Genomic DNA, 17,797 nt, shown 5'->3' with positions numbered 1-17,797 from the left:
AGACATAGGAATTGTCTTCATCATAGACAACATTGACACTCTTTCCTTCACATGTACTAGCTTTGTTTTTTTTTTCACGTTGTTTAAGCCTCTAGCATTGCCTCTTGTAGTGGCCTTCCTCTTGGAATTCATAACATATTATAGATTTCCCTTTGACTTTAATTTATCCGCTCTAGATCCTTCATTCTATTCTTTCACATGTCCTTCTTTGGTGGCATCCTTCGAACATACAATGCATCTCCACATCGACAATTTTGACATTTCTTTGGAAAATAAAGCCTTGTGGACTTCCTTCAATGTGATGAATTCTCTTCCATACAACATAGTGTCTTTTAGGTTTTAATAAGATTTTGGGAGACTTTGGAGCAATAGGAGAGCTTGTTCTTCAACCTTCACCTCAATATTCTCCAAATCCAAAATGATTTTCAAGAAATCATCCAGATTTTTCTCAATGTTTCTTTATGGATACCATCCTATATGCAAAGATATTTATTATTCAAAAACAATATTTTCACAAGAGATTTAGTCATGTAAATAGATTCTAGCTTCAACTTAAGTGATGCAGTTGTGACCTCCTTTGCAACCTCTCTTAATACTTTGGCAATAATGTCTTCATTCTTATCATTCGGAAGAGTTTTGGGCATCTTCTCTTCTCCAAGTAGGGCATCTACCATTCCTTTTTTAACTAAAAGATCCTTCATCTTCATCCTTCATATTCCAAAATCATTTCTTCTAGTAAACTTTTTGATGTCAAAACTACTATCCATATTAAACCAACCAAGACAACAAAAAAGTTTTACTAGTTTTAACTCGGTGTAGCAACTTCTTTATCCTAACAATCATAAATCGAAGAGCAAACAAGGTTCTAATACCACTTGTTGAAGGAGCTATGTGTTGGTAATCTTATCTCATAAAAATTACACATAAATGATATATGAAAATAATACAATGATAATAAAACAAATACAATAGATTATTTAAGAAATGAAGAAAAATCTTCTCGTTTGCTCCGAGGCCTGTGGAATCACAGTTCCCTTAAAACAGTTTCACCGTCTCCCGTTTGTGCTGGAGAGTTTCGTTGGTGGCTGCTTCCCAGGGTACAACGGAACCTGCAATGATTTAGCACAGAAAAACCACTACAACAGCGAACTAGACAAAAGTACCTGAATCACAATCACCGGGTTTTGCACAAAAATGGTCGAGTCAAGAAACTCGAAGAATACTCACAAGAACACTCACAAGAACAAGGAAAGACTTTAGAATTCTAGAGAGAGAAGTGATAAGATAATATGTGGAGATGAATACAATGTGAAGGGATATTTATAGTTGAAAATTAAACTCATAATCAATTCTTTAATCCAACGGTCATTAATCCATCATCCATTCATCCAACGGTTATCGTTGCTTGCCTTTTCATCATCTTTGCAAGTTACATCCTACAATAAATATTTTGTAGTTACAATGGCAATTAACAAATGATGTTAATTGCCTCATTCAAGACATTTATGTTAATTGTAACAATTAACAAATTTAATTCACAATGAATTTGATGTGAATTTCATTTGGATGAAATTTCACCTTAATTTACATTTGAATTTCATGTGAATTTCATTTGGATTAATTTCACTTTAATTCACATATGAATTTCATGTGAATTTCGTTTGGATTAATTTCACTTTAATTCACATTTGAATTTCATGTGAATTTCATTTGGATTAATTTCACACTTAATTCACATTTGAATTTGGTGTGAATTTCATTAGCCCAAATATCATTTCCATTTAATTAATGGAATTAGTTTAATTCCAACAATCCCCCACATTAATGGAAATTGAAAGATTAACCCGGTAAAAGGTTCAACAGTTGAATTTTACATAGGATAGGTAGGTGTAACCCTTTGAACCTTCCCTTATGAAAGTATATAACTTTACTAGCCGATTAGTAGACTCGATGTCCTTGAACTATTCTGCTTTTTGTGTAAACGATTACACACTTTCACATAAAATTCTTCCTGATACATGTCAGTTCTCATGATTGTGTTCGTTTTGACCCTTAACACTCGCCTGGTTCAGTGAGAGGGTCTAGAATTGAGCCGTGCAATTCTTTCGAAGCGGCCCCACTTCTCTCTCACATAGGTGATCTCTTTATTCATAAAGAATCATTAAAAGCCTGTGTGCTTATCTTTTCCCGAAATGCTATTTTATCGTAGGATTTTTACCCATAGCAATCTACCAAGTTTAGTACAATTAGGTTGTCCCATTGAACCTAGTTCTTGGGATCTCCAGTCATCATAGGTTGGGTTTCCCTTCATACTAACTTATTATAGGCTTAAGTCTCATTCCTTGTGAGGACTTTAACACCAAATCTCTATTTAACCCTTTGGTTAGCAGATCCGCAATATTATCTTTTGATTTTACGTAATCAATTGAGATAATTCCAGTAGAGAGTAATTGTCTAATGGTATTATGTCTACGACGTATATGTCTAGACTTACCATTATACATATGACTCTTAGCTCGTCCAATCGCAGATTGACTATCACAATGAATAGAAATTGCTGGTACGGGCTTAAACCATATTGGAATATCTTCTAAGAATAGACGTAGCCATTCAGCTTCTTCACCACATTTGTCAAGAGCTATAAATTCAGATTCCATCGTGGATCTAGCAATAACAGTTTGTTTAGAAGATTTCCAAGATATAGCTGCACCTCCAAGTGTAAATACATATCCACTTGTTGACTTAGAGTCTTTCATATCTGAAATCCAATTAGCATTAGTGTACCCTTCGATAACAGCAGGATGTCTCGTGTAGTGTAGACCATAATCACGAGTATTTCTTAAATACCTAAGTAATCGTACAATGGCTTTCCAATGATTATTACCCGGATTACTCGTGTATCTACTTAGTTTGCTTACTGCATATGCTATATCTGGTCTTGTACAACTCATTAAGTACATTAGACTCCCAATTATTCGAGAATATTCTAATTGAGAAACACTCTCTCCGCGATTTTTAGATAGATGTTGACTCGTATCTATCGGAGTCTTAGCCAATGCAGAATCATCATTGTTAAATTTTTCGAGGATTTTATCCACATAATGTGATTGACTTAGAACTATCCCTTCCGATGTTCTAATCACTTTGATTCCAAGAATCACATCAGCCAATCCCATATCTTTCATGTCAAATTTTGAATTTAACATATCTTTAGTGGATTTAACCATTTTATCATCACTTCCAATGATAAGTATGCCATCTACATAAAGACATAAAATGACGTAACCATTTTTTGTGTCTTTAATATAAATACATTTATCACATTCATTGATCTGAAATCCACTTGAGATCATAGCATAATCAAATTTCTCATGCCATTGTTTTGGAGCTTGTTTTAAACCATACAATGACTTAACTAATTTACAAACTTTATTTTCTTGCCCTTGAGAAGAAAACCCTTGAGGTTGATCTATGTAAATTTCTTCTTCCAAGTCTCCATTTAAGAAAGCTGTTTTTACGTCCATTTGATGAACTTCTAGATTGCGCAAAGAAGCAATCGCAAGAATCAATCGAATAGAAGTTATTCTCGTAACTGGAGAATATGTATCAAAATAATCAAGACCTTCTTGTTGGTGATATCCTTTTACCACTAGTCTTGCCTTATATTTATCAATTGATCCATCAGCTTTCATTTTCCTTTTGAAAATCCATCGGCAACCTAGTGGTTTATTTCTCGGAGGCAGATCCACTAGTTCCCATGTATGGTTTTGCAAGATAGATTCTATCTCACTATTAATTGCCTCTTTCCATTGAGGCCCTTCAGATGAGTTAATTGTCTCATTATACGTTTGAGGTTCACTTTCCAACATGAAAGTAATAAAATCTGGACCAAATGATTTTCCGGTTCTAGCTCGTTTACTTCGTCTAAGTTCAACCTCAACTTCATTCTCCTTTTCTTGTTCATCTAGTTCAAGAAATCTTTTTGGAGAACGTTGTTCTTCATTAGACTTATATGGAAGTACATGTTCAAAGAACGATGCATTTCTCGATTCCATTATCGTATTCTTATGAATATCCGGAATGTCCGATTTAAACACAAGAAAACGATAAGCGCTACTGTTATGTGCATATCCAATAAATATACAATCAACAGTTTTTGGTCCAACTTTCACCTTTTTAGGTAATGGTACGACTACCTTAGCTAGACACCCCCACATTCGTAAGTATTCATATGATGGTTTTCTTTCATGCCATAATTCAAATGGACTCTTATCTAGCTTCTTTCGTGGAACCTTATTTAAAAGGTAATTAGCTGTCAAAATAGCTTCTCCCCACATGTTATGTGGTAGACCAGAACTTAATAGAAGTGAATTCATCATTTATTTTAATGTTCTATTTTTTCTCTCAGCCGTACCATTTTGCTGAGAAGAATAAGGTGTTGTCGTCTCATGGATTATACCATGTTGATCACATAGCTCGGCAAAAGGTGATTCATATTCACCTCCTCTATCACTTCTTAACACCTTGATCTTTTTACCAAGTTGGTTTTCAACCTCATTTTTATAGAGAGTGAATTTCTCTATGGCTTCATCTTTACTTTTAAGAATATACACATAACAATATTTTGTGTTATCATCAATAAAAGTAATGAAATATTTTCCTCCACCACATGTTGGTGTTCCTTTTAAATCACACACATCTGTATGAATTAAATCAAGCGGTCTATTATTTCTTTCAACGTTTCGAAAGGATGATCTCGTCAATTTCGCTTCAACACAAATTTCACACTTGTGTTTCTTATTAATTTCGAATTTAGATATACTATTCAGTTTTATTAATCGATGCATCGAATCATAATTAATATGACCTAGTATACCATGCCATAAAATGGAAGACCCCAACAAATAAATAGAAGACTTATTCTTTTCATTCATATTTGGCTTAACTGCCATTACATTTAGCTTAAAAAGCCCATCAGTAGTATAACCTCTACCTACAAACATTCCACCTTTGGATAAAATAATTTTATCTGACTCAATCACAATTCTAAAATCATGCCTACTTAGAAGAGATCCGGATATCAAATTTTTCCGAATCTCTAGAACATACAACACATTAGTTAAAGTTAAATATTTCCCTGAAGACAACCTTAACACCACTTTTCCTTCACCTTGTATGTCAGAAGTGGCAGAATTCCCCATGAACAGCTTTTCACCATTCTTCACTTCTTCGAGGCTTGAAAATACTTCTTTGTTGGAGTAAACATGTCTTGTAGCTCCTGTATCAACCCACCACTCTCGTGGATTAGATCCCACCAAGTTAACCTCAGATATCATCGCACATAGATCCATGTCCGATAATCCTTGAGTAAAGTTAGCCTCTCGAACTCTTCTCGGCTTCTTGCAATCGGAAGATCTATGGCCCATGCCATTGCAATTGAAACACTTGCCCGTGAACTTCTTAGAGATTCCTCCTTTAGGATTAAGGCTCCGATTTTTGACAAAAGAATTGTGTTTCTTCTTGTCTTTACCATGCTCAGCCACATTTGCTTTAGCCACATGTTGACTAAAGTATTTCTTTGAGGCACTTTTATTTTCCTCTTCAATGCGTAGACAAATCACCAATTCTTCTACGTTCATCTCATTTCGCTTGTGCTTAAGGTAGTTCTTGAAATCGTTCCAAGACGGTGGCAACTTCTCAATAATAGCAGCCACTTGGAAAGTTTCTCCCAAATTCATGCCCTCAGCATGAATTTCGTGCAAAATAACTTGGATCTCTTGAACTTGTTTAATGACTGGTCTTGAATCTACCATTTTGTAGTCCAAAAATCGACCGACCATAAACTTTTTTGCACCCGCATCTTCTGTTTTGTACTTACGTTCAAAAGATTGTCATAGTTCTTTGGTCGTATTCTTTTCACTGTACACATTGTACAATGAATCTGATAAACCATTCAACACGTAATTTCTACATAAGAAATCTGAATGGTGCCAAACATCAATGGCCGAAGCCGCTTGCACATCAACTTTCGGATGCACGTTTGCATCCGACGATGAAGCCACGTTTGGCTCATCGATTTTGGGAGTGGGAGGATCCTCCGTGAGGAATCGCGCAAGACTTAGGGTCCTGAGGTAGAAGAACATCTTCTGCTGCCATCTCTTAAAGTTTGAGCCATCAAACTTTTCTGGCTTATCCAGATGGTTAGCTGGAACCTGCATCCTCATGTTAGAAGTAGGTGTTTCGGTAGTCATTTCTAAAACAAAACCAGAAACATGTAAGAATCTGAGATAAGTAATATTTGACACTATTTTAAGATTGTTGGTAATCTTATCTCATAAAAATTACATGTAAATGATATATGAAAATAATACAATGATAATAAAACAAATACAACAGATTATTTAAAAAATGAAGAAAAATCTTCTCGTTTGCTCCGAGGCCTATGGAATCACAGTTCCCTTAAAACAGTTTCACCGTCTCCCGTTTGTGCTGGAGAGTTTCGTCGGTGGCTACTTCCCAGGGTACAACGAAACCTGCAATGATTTAGCACAGAAAAACCACTACAACAACGAACTAGACAAAAGTACCTGAATCACAATCACCGGGTTTTGCACAAAAATGGTCGAGTCAAGAAACTCGAAGAACACTCACAAGAACACTCACAAGAACAAGGAAAGACTTTAGAATTCTAGAGAGAGAAGTGATAAGATAATGTGTGGAGAGGAATACAATGTGAAGGGATATTTATAGTTGAAAATTAAACTCATAATCAATTCTTTAATCCAACGGTCACTAATCCTTCATCCATTCATCCAACGGTTATCGTTGCTTGCCTTTTCATCATCTTTGCAAGTTACATCCTACAATAAATATTTTGTAGTTACAATGGCAATTAGAAAATGATGTTAATTGCCTCATTCAAGACATTCATGTTAATTGTAACAATTAACAAATTTAATTCACAATGAATTTGATGTGAATTTCATTTGGATGAAATTTCACCTTAATTTACATTTGAATTTCATGTGAATTTCATTTGGATTAATTTCACTTTAATTCACATTTGAATTTCATGTGAATTTCATTTGGATTAATTTCACTTTAATTCACATTTGAATTTCATTTGGATTAATTTCACTTTAATTCACATTTAAATTTCATGTGAATTTCATTTGGATTAATTTCACACTTAATTCACATTTGAATTTGGTGTGAATTTCATTAGCCCAAATATCATTTCCATTTAATTAATGGAATTAGTTTAATTCCAACACTATGCAATAGGTTGTTATATTTGGACTGCTAAATAATGCACAAACCAATCAACTTGTGAATAATGTTTGACACATACAATCTCTTCAAAAAGATAATGCTTTAAGAATAAAAAATGAACCAAGAAAGAAAATAGCAATAAAACAACACAAGATTTTTATAGTGGTTTAGCAAAATGCCTACATTCACTTACCAAGACAGAACAAGATTATTCACTATGATCAAATGGTGAAGTTACAAGAGATACACAACGATTTACAAGAAATACTCCGAACTAAAAAACTGAAATATTCTCTTGTATAACCTCACTTGAGAAATGTATATCTCTCAACTCACTTGTAATTTCAGCTCTATCTTTTGGGGTTCTTTTTAGTTTCCATTAAATAGTCAAAATCCAAACAATTAGAGATTTATGAGAAGTCAAATAAGAGATATACAATTGTTACCACAATTGTCTAATTTAAAATTCAGTAGTGTATTGTTACTTGGTTAGACAACCGTGAATTCAAATTAACTTGTCATCTTCTCCATTGTTTTTCTCATATATAAGTTATTAAATGATACTTGTAAAAAGTTCAGTAGATAAAAAATGAATTCCAATATATGTGATCATCCCTTAAGGTTTCTGCAATTACTTTGTTTCTACCATTATGGGGAAGGGGAAGAAGAAAAATTAATAAATCTAAAGAAGTTAGGAATTTTGTGCTGAAAGGAATTAAGGAAGCAACAGTCAAAGAAATTGAAAAAATTACTAAAAAAGTTATCAAAGAACAGTAGGATACCAACACAAGTAAGCAATCTGCTTCAACTATTATTGGGAAAATTTCTGTTGAAAATAATGCAGGAAAACATGGGGATAATGAAGGATCTCAGAAGATACGCTATAATGAAAAAGTTCATCTGTTTGGGCTCAAAAATCAGATTACAAAGCTCTTTATGCATGTCAAAAGAGGAGAAATTGTCATTAATAAGGAGAAAGCACAACATATTACAATTCAACTCAACATCCACTATCTTCAAGACTGGAATCTACTAAAAAAAGAAGAATATGAAGAAATTGTTCAATGGTCAGTTGCTACAATGAAGGAGCTGATGAAGGCTCCTAAATCTAAGTCATATACTATCATGAGTAACTCAACATGAAAAAGTAATGAAGTCTGGAAGAACAACAGTGCAAAGAAGTCAGAAAATCATGCCTATAAAGGGAAAATCTATTTGGGCAATACACATACAAAAGTGGAGGTACTGAATTCTCCCTTTAAATTTAAATTGCTTACTGAAGTAGAGGAATATTGTATAAAGAAATGGGAAATGTAGTTGTGGGAAACTACATAGGGAAAAACAGAGTATCCTTCCTAATTACTAAAGATGCACGGTTGAAACAATGAGAAGAAAAGGGCTGGAGAAGATTTCAGCAAATGTCCATGATTTATATTTCCTTAAAATTCAAGAAGGGATCTAATCTTGAGGAAATTCTAGAAAATGGGCAAACATATATAGGATTCAACTGTATGAAGTTGGAAAAATAGTCCGAAGACTTGAACCTATTGCGTAAGCCCAAAGAAACTGCATAGATATGGTTCAAGCTTTGGAATATATCTGCACATATGTACAATTCTGAAGTCCTTAGTCATTTTACAGGTTTATTGGGTAGACCATTATACATGGACTCAATTACTGAAGGAGAAGAGCACATATCATTTACTAGAATTAGCATTGAGGTGCATCCTAGAAGCACACTGCCAAAAAGTATGACAGTAGTAGACAGAAAAGGAAAACCTACTGTTATGGAAATCACTTATGAGTGGAGGCCAGACAGATGCTCTTTCTGCAATACCTTTCAACATGCAAGCCCAAAATGTGATTTGGCTAAGGAAGAAAATCAGAATATTCATAAAGGTTATAAAGTAAAGATGCAAGAAAATGAAATAGATGTACCCATTTTCAAAGAGAAAAATGTGGTTAAAGAACAGGAAATAAAAGATAAAGAAAATTATGTACAAGAAAAAAAAGCAATATGAAGAAGGAGGTGAAACCTCAACCTAATCATGTTGAAGAGATAGTTGAAGATTCTCGATCAAATCAAGTTGAAGTGTTTGCTGATAAAAACAGGGAGGAAGATATTCAGGTTAATCGAGAGGAATAAGATATTCTAAAGTTGATACAGAGAAATCCAAAGATGAAGCTGGAGGAAATAAAGACAATGATCTCGAAATCCAAGTTGAGAACAATAAGGTAAAGATTCCAGAAATCCCAAAGAATAATTTTTTCTATCAAATCAGAACGGGTTCATATAAAAAAACAAATCAAAATGAGAATAGACAGTATTCATCAACCTCTTCAGTTCATCTCCATTTCATTGCAAGAGGAAGGGGAAGAGAAAGAGGAAGGAAAAGGAGAAGAGAAAGACAACCTGTTGAAATATCAGGTTGATATAGAAATAAAAATAAAAATCATGATTAGGATAATTAGGATTTGATACAGTTTGTAATCTTTGTTTATAATCTTTGTTTCTTGTATGTTTGATTGCTACTAATCAGGTTCTTTAGGATCGTTTGATTGTTATCTTTTAATCTTAGCTAAGATTTGTTTAGTTTTGATTCTTGACCCTCCCACTTTTGGGATTTTAATGAAATGAGTTTAACTGTTTTCCAAAAAAAATGGATTCCAAAAACTTTTTATTAGAAAATTTTTTTTTTACATCCGATAATATTATCTATTTAATTTGTTACAAAGAATGTGACAAACACGGACTCGAAAATAATCACTAACAGATCCGATAACATTATCTCCTTTGCTGCAAAGAAGAAGACGGACACAAACTCGAAAAATTATCACTAACACGATTAGAAGATATAAGCAGAAGACAACTATCAAAGATTGAGAGTATTATTTAGATTATAAAAATTTGAGACCACAAATCCGATCCGATTTAAATATAATGGTGTACCAAACAAAACATAACACCAACTCAAATTTGAGTGGCGAAAGAAAAACAAAATATCTTTGTGGAAAAACCTTGAAAGGAGGCATAAAGATGATAACTTTTAAATTTTTATATAAATATATATATATATATATATATATATATATAAATATATATATATATATAAATATATATATATATATATTTATATATATATATTTATATATATATAAAATCTTAGAGAGAAAAGTAAGATAATTTTAGTTATGAAGTTAGCTCATAAATAACTAATATATAATGAAATTGAACAAGCCGACTCATTTGGTAGAAAGGTGGAGTCCCATGCTCTAACCCAGCTTACCAATTGCCATGAAAGAAATAATGTATAAAAGACAAGGAATCCACGTAGGAAAGTGTGAATTTCCACGTGTATATATGTCTGTTTCTTCTTGGTTTTGCTTTACAACTAATAATAGATAAATAAATAATATGTGTCATCTCTTCTAAATTCAAGTTATTTTTGATAAGATCAATCCAATTATGGATCAAATACTTTTTTTTTTTATAAATAAATAATCAATATCTGTGGCCGAAATTGATTATATATGTTATATAAATAAATAATAATATAGCTTTTGAAATAAATTGTCTTAAAATGAAAACTTTAAAACTAGTTTACATTTTGAGCTGATTCAAACTTATTAGAATAACTTAATTAATTACTTATACATGTTTTTGTCTATTTATCTATGAGATTAAAGTTTTTGAATTTGATTTTAAACAAAAAAAAAATTACTCAAATAAATAAAATAGTTGAGTTGATCCACCCTACATATAGAATATTAATATGATTATAATAGGAAGTGGTTACAATTAAACAGCTCATTCAAATGATTGAACATGCAAAGTTTTTGATTACCAATCTATATAATAATGTGAAAGCGAGAATCTCTTTATTTAATTAAACATGTTGTCACTAAGAATTTTATTTTTTATATACTTTTTTACCTGTTAAAATTCTTTTATTGCAACTAATTTTGATTAATTAAAAAATGGAACGCTTTAATTTTTTTATTATATAGACCTTCTTTAAAAAAAAAAAAACATTAATTTGTGTAAGATATTCATAGAGAAACAGAGACTTCTTACATTTTTTTTCGTTGGGAGGCGACTAACTTTGTCAAAAAATTATAACTATATATAATTAATTAAACCTTGATAAAATAATTAGATTTCTATTATTGAGTTGAATGTGGATATGCATGCAAATAATTGAACATAATGAATATTATTAAATATTCTATATTAATATGAATTAGGTATTGTTTGGAAATAAAGTTAATAGTTCAAATGAGTGCCATTTTTTATATTTATATATTGAATTGATTCAATCAACTATAATTAATTTTACAAACCCGACATAAAAATATTTCCATATAATTTTAATAACAAGTAATCTTAAAAATAATGGAGTACAATATTTTGTGAAAATGCATAATTATTTCTAAGGTTAATATGAGTGTACCCAGACTATTAAAAAAAAACAATAAAAAGATTTTAACACTATTTTAAAATAAAATTTAAGACTGGATATAATTATATTTATAAATAAAAGTTTAATATTTTATTTTATATAAGAGAACATGTTTTTAAATATATATATTAAGGTGAACAAATAAAACAAAAAAAAGTTAAGTTAACCAAACAAGACAAAATGATGTTGTTTAAATTAATATTTTTGTATTAATTTTAAATTGTTTTAATAATATTTAATTTTTTAATATTAAATTAAACTTACACTAATGAAATAAGATAACGGTATTTCCTTAATATGTAAACTTTATAAACAAAAATATATAATGGATGATGAGATGACTAATTGATTAACTAAATATTTAACTTATAAATTATAAAAATTATCAAATTATTTGGTTGTAGTTCTAACTTCTAATTATGAATATTATTATTGTTTTACATTGAATTGTTTGTATATTGGATTTATATATTAACAAAAAAATAAAATTTTTAAAAACACAAAAAAGTAAAAAAAGTACAATAGTTGAAATTAATCTTACAATAATTTGTTAAAAATTAACACACCATGACCATGAAAAATCCATATTTAACCTAAAAACCACTAAGAACATGAAATCAAAGTATAAAAATAAATAAGGAAGGAACCAATCAACTAAAATAAGACGATAACAGGGTTGATTTCTATCTTTGTCCTTGTTCTTTCTTTCTTTCCTTTTTTTTTTTTTGTCACACTTATATCTTTTTAAAATATATTTATATATTAACTTATAAAAATCTAAAACGTCTATTATATTGATAAAAATGAAATTACAATAAATAAATATGAGAAAATTATGGTAATAAAATGCTTTAATTAAGCAGCAGCAATAGAAAGAAGTTGACCATAACGTGCCATATTCTCAAATTTTCTCCTTTCTAATGAATATAAATTCCTGGGGGTAAAATAGTCAACAACCAAATCCCGATCACGTGCCAGACACGTCCCTTCTACTCCTGTTTTTAATCATCATCCCCTTCCTTCCGCAAGTTGCAGGTTTCTCTCTCTTTATCTCTTTCTCTCTCTCACACACACAGATTACACATACATATACATATATTTTCTTTTCAACTGAACTTGAAGATCAAGCTTTGAAAGTTCCTCATTTTCTGAACCCATACCCATCTCTTTCTTATCTTTCACTATCGCTCCCTTTCATAATTCCCTCTCTGGAATTTTGAAACAGACACTTTAAAGCTCTTTCTCTCACTTAAAATTGCATCCTTTCTTCCCCACCCACCAGCAAAGCATTAAAGTTCTCTTGATTTCTTGAATTCTGGTCTTCCTGCAAAATACTTTGGTGCTTCTTCAACGTTATTATCTTCCCTACCAATTCAAGATTTTCTATCTCCCCAAGAAAAAAAAAAGTGTACCCATCCCATAATTGCTGCATAATTTCTGTCTTCCCAGATCCGATTTCTATAATATCTCTGATCTATATTAATAAATACAAACAAACCCACCCTTATTCTCTCGGCAGAATTCCCTCTTCCCACGTTCTCCTGTCACACACAATTCCACGCATATAGATAGATTAGATAGATGTTGTATGGAGAGGTAGAAAATGCCGCGGCATAAACAAACTGCAGCAGCAGATGGGAGGGAATGCAAGATCCGAAAACGAGGCTGTTCTTCTTCTTCATCTTCGTCTTTGGTTCGAAATTATCGATTGAAACGCGCGATTTTAGTGGGAAAGAGAATTGGGTCGAGCACACCTGTACCAACCTGGAAAATGGGTTCGAGATCCCCTTCATTGCCGCCGCAATATCCAGACTCCAGTAAGTACACTACTCCACTCAAGAGAGAAAAAGAAATCTCCGTTTCCGCCCGTAAATTAGCTGCCACTCTCTGGGAAATCAACGAGATGCCGCCATCTAGAGGGCATTGGGAGAGCAAGAGTGAAACTGAAATGAGTAGAGAAAGAAGTTCAAAACCAATTTTGCCTTCTCAGAAATCCAATTGGGTTCTTCCCCGCCTATCCGATCCTTCTCATGATCACGAGGTGGGTTTTCATTTTTAATTCAAACTGTAATTCCATCAGTATTTTAATTTAATCATCATTCAAACTTTTTCAGAGAACAGAGAAATCAAAAGCTGGTAATCACATGAGAAGGGGATCAACAGTCACGGCTAAATTAGGTGCTCTAGACTCTTTTTACAGTTCCAGCACTATAGAGGTGCGCTTTTTATTTCTTCATTGATAGATAAGTTAATGTTGTTAAGGTTTTACATGAAGTTCATCACAGATTTAGGTATTCTTATTTGAATACAGATCCAGAAAAAACCAGCCTGCCATCCTAATCCACTCACTGTGTTTAATAGTCTAATGAAACAATTAAGGATAAAGCTAAAAGTATCTATGTTGATTTTGATTGTACTAAATATATGACTTACCATATCTGTCTACATGATCATTTTCCTAATTTCTTGCCATTACTGCATCTGCTAAATCATAAATAGATAGATAGTTAGTTAGCTTGAATTGAAACCCACCTTCAGAAACTGTTCTATTTTCACTATTCCTTGTTGATGTTGATTGATTGATTGTTTGTGTTTTTTTTTATTGAAAATCATCATAATGTTGGTATATGATAAGAAAGTAAAAACAGATGCTAACATAAGAAGAGCAGCTTCCAATCTTGATTACAGCATGATGATGGTGTCAGTAGGGCAGGTTTTTGGGATTTTCTGAAATGAATTTTTAGAAAAATTGGACAGATTCAATGGACATATTTAGCTAGCTCATGTTTGTACCCCACCATACCCAACACTTCATGTGATTCATTTCATTCATTCGATCATTGATTCATTGATTAATCCATTTAATAATAATAATAATTCCCTTCTCTATTTTGCAATGCAGATTGAGACTGAATCTCATGCCAGAATCCTCGGAGGCCATCTGGTTAGCGTGAAGAATCGTTTAAAGGATGTTAGCAATGGCTTAACCGCATCCAAGGAGCTTCTAAAAGTTTTAAACCGGATATTATGTCAGGAAGAACGGCACTCTTCCAGCAAATCAGTTGTCTCTGCCCTTCGATTTGAGCTGGACAGAGCCCGTGTTCAGGTCGAACAACTGACCCAAGAAGAGAGATCCAACCGCCACGAAACCCAACAACTTCTAAGCCATTTCTGCGAAGAGAAAGCAGCTTGGAAACGTAGAGAGCGAGATAAGATCCATAACGCCATTTCCCTTATAGCTGGAGAGCTTGAGGTTGAGAAGAAGCTTAGAAGGCAAACAGAGAGACTCAACAAGAAGCTAGGGAAAGAATTGGCTGATACAAAGACTTGTTTGGCAAAGGCAGTAAAAGAGGTTGAGAGCGAAAAGAGAGCTAAGGAGATACTAGAACAGGTCTGCGATGAGTTAGCCACGGGCATTGGAGAAGATAGAGCCACTGTTGAAGAATTGAAGAGAGAATCTTCGAAAGTTCGTGAGGAAGTGGAGAAGGAGAGGGAGATGCTTCAATTAGCGGATGTTTTGAGGGAGGAGAGAGTTCAGATGAAGCTAACGGAAGCTAAGTATGAGTTTGAGGAGAAGAACGCTGCTGTGGATAGGCTGAGGAGTGAGTTGGAGGATTATTTGAGTGGCAAAAGAGATGAAGAGAAGAAATTAGGATCTCCTAGCTTCACTAAGATCAGAGAGCTTGAGGATTATCTGAGAAGAACCCTTGGAGGTGGAAATTCATGTGAAACTCATGAAGAGAAGAAGAAGATGACAATGAAGAAACTGGTAACAACGGGAAAAGAAAAAAAGGAGGAAAGTGATAGCGACGACGATTCATCGGCTGACAGCGATCTTCACTCCATAGAGCTCAGCATGGATAGCAACAGCAAGCGTTATAACTGGAATTTCTGTAGTGGAGATGGAAGAGCTAAAAATCAAAAGAAAACTTCAGCAGCAGAAGAAGTAGAAGACGGGTCGGAATGGAAGAACTTCATGGTTAGCAAAACTGATAAGAAGGAAATTGAATCAGGTTCAGGTACAGGTTCAGAGGAGGAAAATGACAGCAAATACGAAATGGAGAGGTATCAGATGGTGAAAGATCTCAGGGACCACATATTGTCTGGTGGGGGAGGGGCGGCGGAGAGAATCTCCGCCTCCAAATGTAGACGCCTGGACCACCACCGCCCAAATCTCACCACCAGCTAAGCTTTCTTTTTTTTGCTCTTTTCTTTCTTTTCATGCATGCCATGCATATTCCTACTGTTATTGTTTATCTTTTGTCAGTAAAGTTTCTTCATTTCTCTTTAATCTCAGCTATATTATAATGTATAAGAAGGGAAAAAAAGTGGATTGAATCAATATTTGTTTCTCAATTTTTATTATGTTCAACAATAATAATAATGTTACAATATCCTTTATTTCCGTCCAAATGTAACGGGACTTGTTTGTGCCTCGTTGACTGCTAGTGTCAATACGTCGGGCCTTGAATAATGTCCCACCACATCGAAGTTCATCTTCGCATGTGCAATTTCTTCTAAATCTGATAGGAATTAGAATTAGAATTGAATTTAAATAAAAATGAATAGACATTGATGAGATATTAAGGAAAGAGGTTCAAATTAAGGATGGTTATTGTTACTACAAGTTTACCAATATCAGCTGTGACAAGGCCTTCTTCTTCCCAGTTGGGTCCTGCAAGAATCTTCCCAAAAGGCGAGACAATCATGCTGCCTCCCCTGCACACCACCGTCTCCGGCAACATATTTTCTTCTTCTTGATCCGTGGCGCTGATTCTATATTCCGGCGGTGGGGGATAATCCTTCCGCCTGCAGAACTGGTTAGCAGATAGCACAAAGCATCCCCCCTCGAGGGCAACATGAGTCATCGTCGCCGGCCATGTTTCCCCGTCGAAGGCAGTAGGGGCACAGTATATCTGAATGCCTGTAATAAAGAAAACCTTGAACAAGAACAATATTCAAATTGGGTGGAAATGGAACTTAATATTACCTTTGGCATACATGGCTGTCCTTAGTAAGGGCATCTTGTTTTCCCAACAAATAACAGATCCGATTTTACCAATAGGGGTATCATAAACCGGAAGTGTGGATCCATCACCAAATCCCCAAAGAAGCCGCTCAAGGGCCGTGGGCATTAGCTTCCTATGCTTCCCCATGTAATGCCCATTTGGATCAAAGAAGAGAACAGTGCAATAGAGAGTGTATCCTTCTTTCTCTATCACTCCCATCACTAGATACACTTTGTGTTTTTCTGCCATTGCTGCCAATCTCTCCACTTCAGGACCTGCAATAATTAACCATCAATGAAATCAAGTGATGAAATCTGCACGACATGCACGAACATGATTGATAGACAGATACCCGGAACTTTGATGGCAGAGGCATGGTAATTGAGGAACTTTTGTTTGGCTTTAAGGGTCCGATCGGTGTAATTCGATCCTCGAGGGTATCCTCCAATGAATGCTTCCGGAAATAAGATGAGTTTCGATCCCTGCCCTGCTGCTTGTTCTAGTAGCTTCTCTGCCTTATCTGTTTAATCCCCAATCTCCATCATTATATATAATAATCAACAGAATGAAAGTGAGAGATATATATATATATATATATATATATATATATATATATATATATATATATATATAGTACCCACCTATGGTGGCCGGAGTGTCATGAAAGACGGAGGAAGCTTGGACGACGGTGACACGAAGAGTTGAAGCAGAGGAGTCAGTCTCCATGGAATCTGCTCTGGCCGGTTGAAGGGAAAGTGTAATATATATATAGTAGATGAAGAAGAAGGGTGACGTTTGCCTCCTCCCCTAATTCCTAACCATTCCCACCAACCCCGTTAACAACAACTACTTCATCATCAGTTTGCAAATTTGACTTTGGTATTTGTCTGGTGGTTGGTTTTGATTATTGTAATAAAATTAAAAATCAATTTTTTATAGTTTTAATCAAACAAGGTTTTTTGTAAAAACAAAGCAAAACCTAAAAATTCACTTACTCAAAGGAGCTCATCTACCATAAACAACTTTATACCTTGCCTACTAGCTCTAAACCTTAAA

General features: G+C 33.7%; 2 protein-coding genes across 2 annotated transcripts; one reads left to right on the top strand and one right to left on the bottom strand.

The window, feature by feature from the left end:
* The first annotated feature begins 12,760 nt into the window (after positions 1–12,760).
* Positions 12,761–16,277, top strand: LOC124920601 (myosin-3-like). Its single transcript, XM_047461120.1, has 3 exons — positions 12,761–13,773; positions 13,847–13,948; positions 14,635–16,277. The coding sequence occupies exons 1-3, from the start codon at positions 13,336–13,338 to the stop codon at positions 15,919–15,921; spliced, it is 1,827 nt and encodes a 608-aa protein (XP_047317076.1). The 5' UTR covers positions 12,761–13,335; the 3' UTR covers positions 15,922–16,277.
* Positions 16,278–16,315: 38 nt separating this feature from the next.
* Positions 16,316–17,467, bottom strand: LOC124920352 (bifunctional nitrilase/nitrile hydratase NIT4B-like). The gene is made up of 4 exons (XM_047460830.1): positions 17,383–17,467; positions 17,094–17,261; positions 16,723–17,016; positions 16,316–16,656 (listed from the first exon to the last, which is right to left on the bottom strand). Exons 1-4 carry the CDS (start codon positions 17,465–17,467, stop codon positions 16,316–16,318), a joined length of 888 nt encoding a protein of 295 aa, XP_047316786.1.
* Positions 17,468–17,797: the final 330 nt, after the last annotated feature.

Source organism: Impatiens glandulifera, chromosome 1, assembly GCF_907164915.1.
Source record: "Impatiens glandulifera chromosome 1, dImpGla2.1, whole genome shotgun sequence".
NCBI lineage: Eukaryota > Viridiplantae > Streptophyta > Magnoliopsida > Ericales > Balsaminaceae > Impatiens > Impatiens glandulifera.
The sequence above is the reverse complement of the archived record's forward strand: the minus strand, read 5'-3'. Positions and strand labels throughout refer to the sequence as shown.

Coding starts and splice junctions, on each gene's coding strand:
- LOC124920601 (XM_047461120.1), top strand. CDS start 13,336: ATGCCGCGGCATAAACAAACTGCAGCAGCAGATGGGAGGGAATGCAAG. Junction 13,774..13,846: donor ATCCTTCTCATGATCACGAG/GTGGGTTTTCAT, acceptor AAACTTTTTCAG/AGAACAGAGAAATCAAAAGC. Junction 13,949..14,634: donor ACAGTTCCAGCACTATAGAG/GTGCGCTTTTTA, acceptor TTTGCAATGCAG/ATTGAGACTGAATCTCATGC.
- LOC124920352 (XM_047460830.1), bottom strand. CDS start 17,467: ATGGAGACTGACTCCTCTGCTTCAACTCTTCGTGTCACCGTCGTCCAA. Junction 17,017..17,093: donor CTCTGCCATCAAAGTTCCGG/GTATCTGTCTAT, acceptor TAATTATTGCAG/GTCCTGAAGTGGAGAGATTG. Junction 16,657..16,722: donor GACAGCCATGTATGCCAAAG/GTAATATTAAGT, acceptor TCTTTATTACAG/GCATTCAGATATACTGTGCC.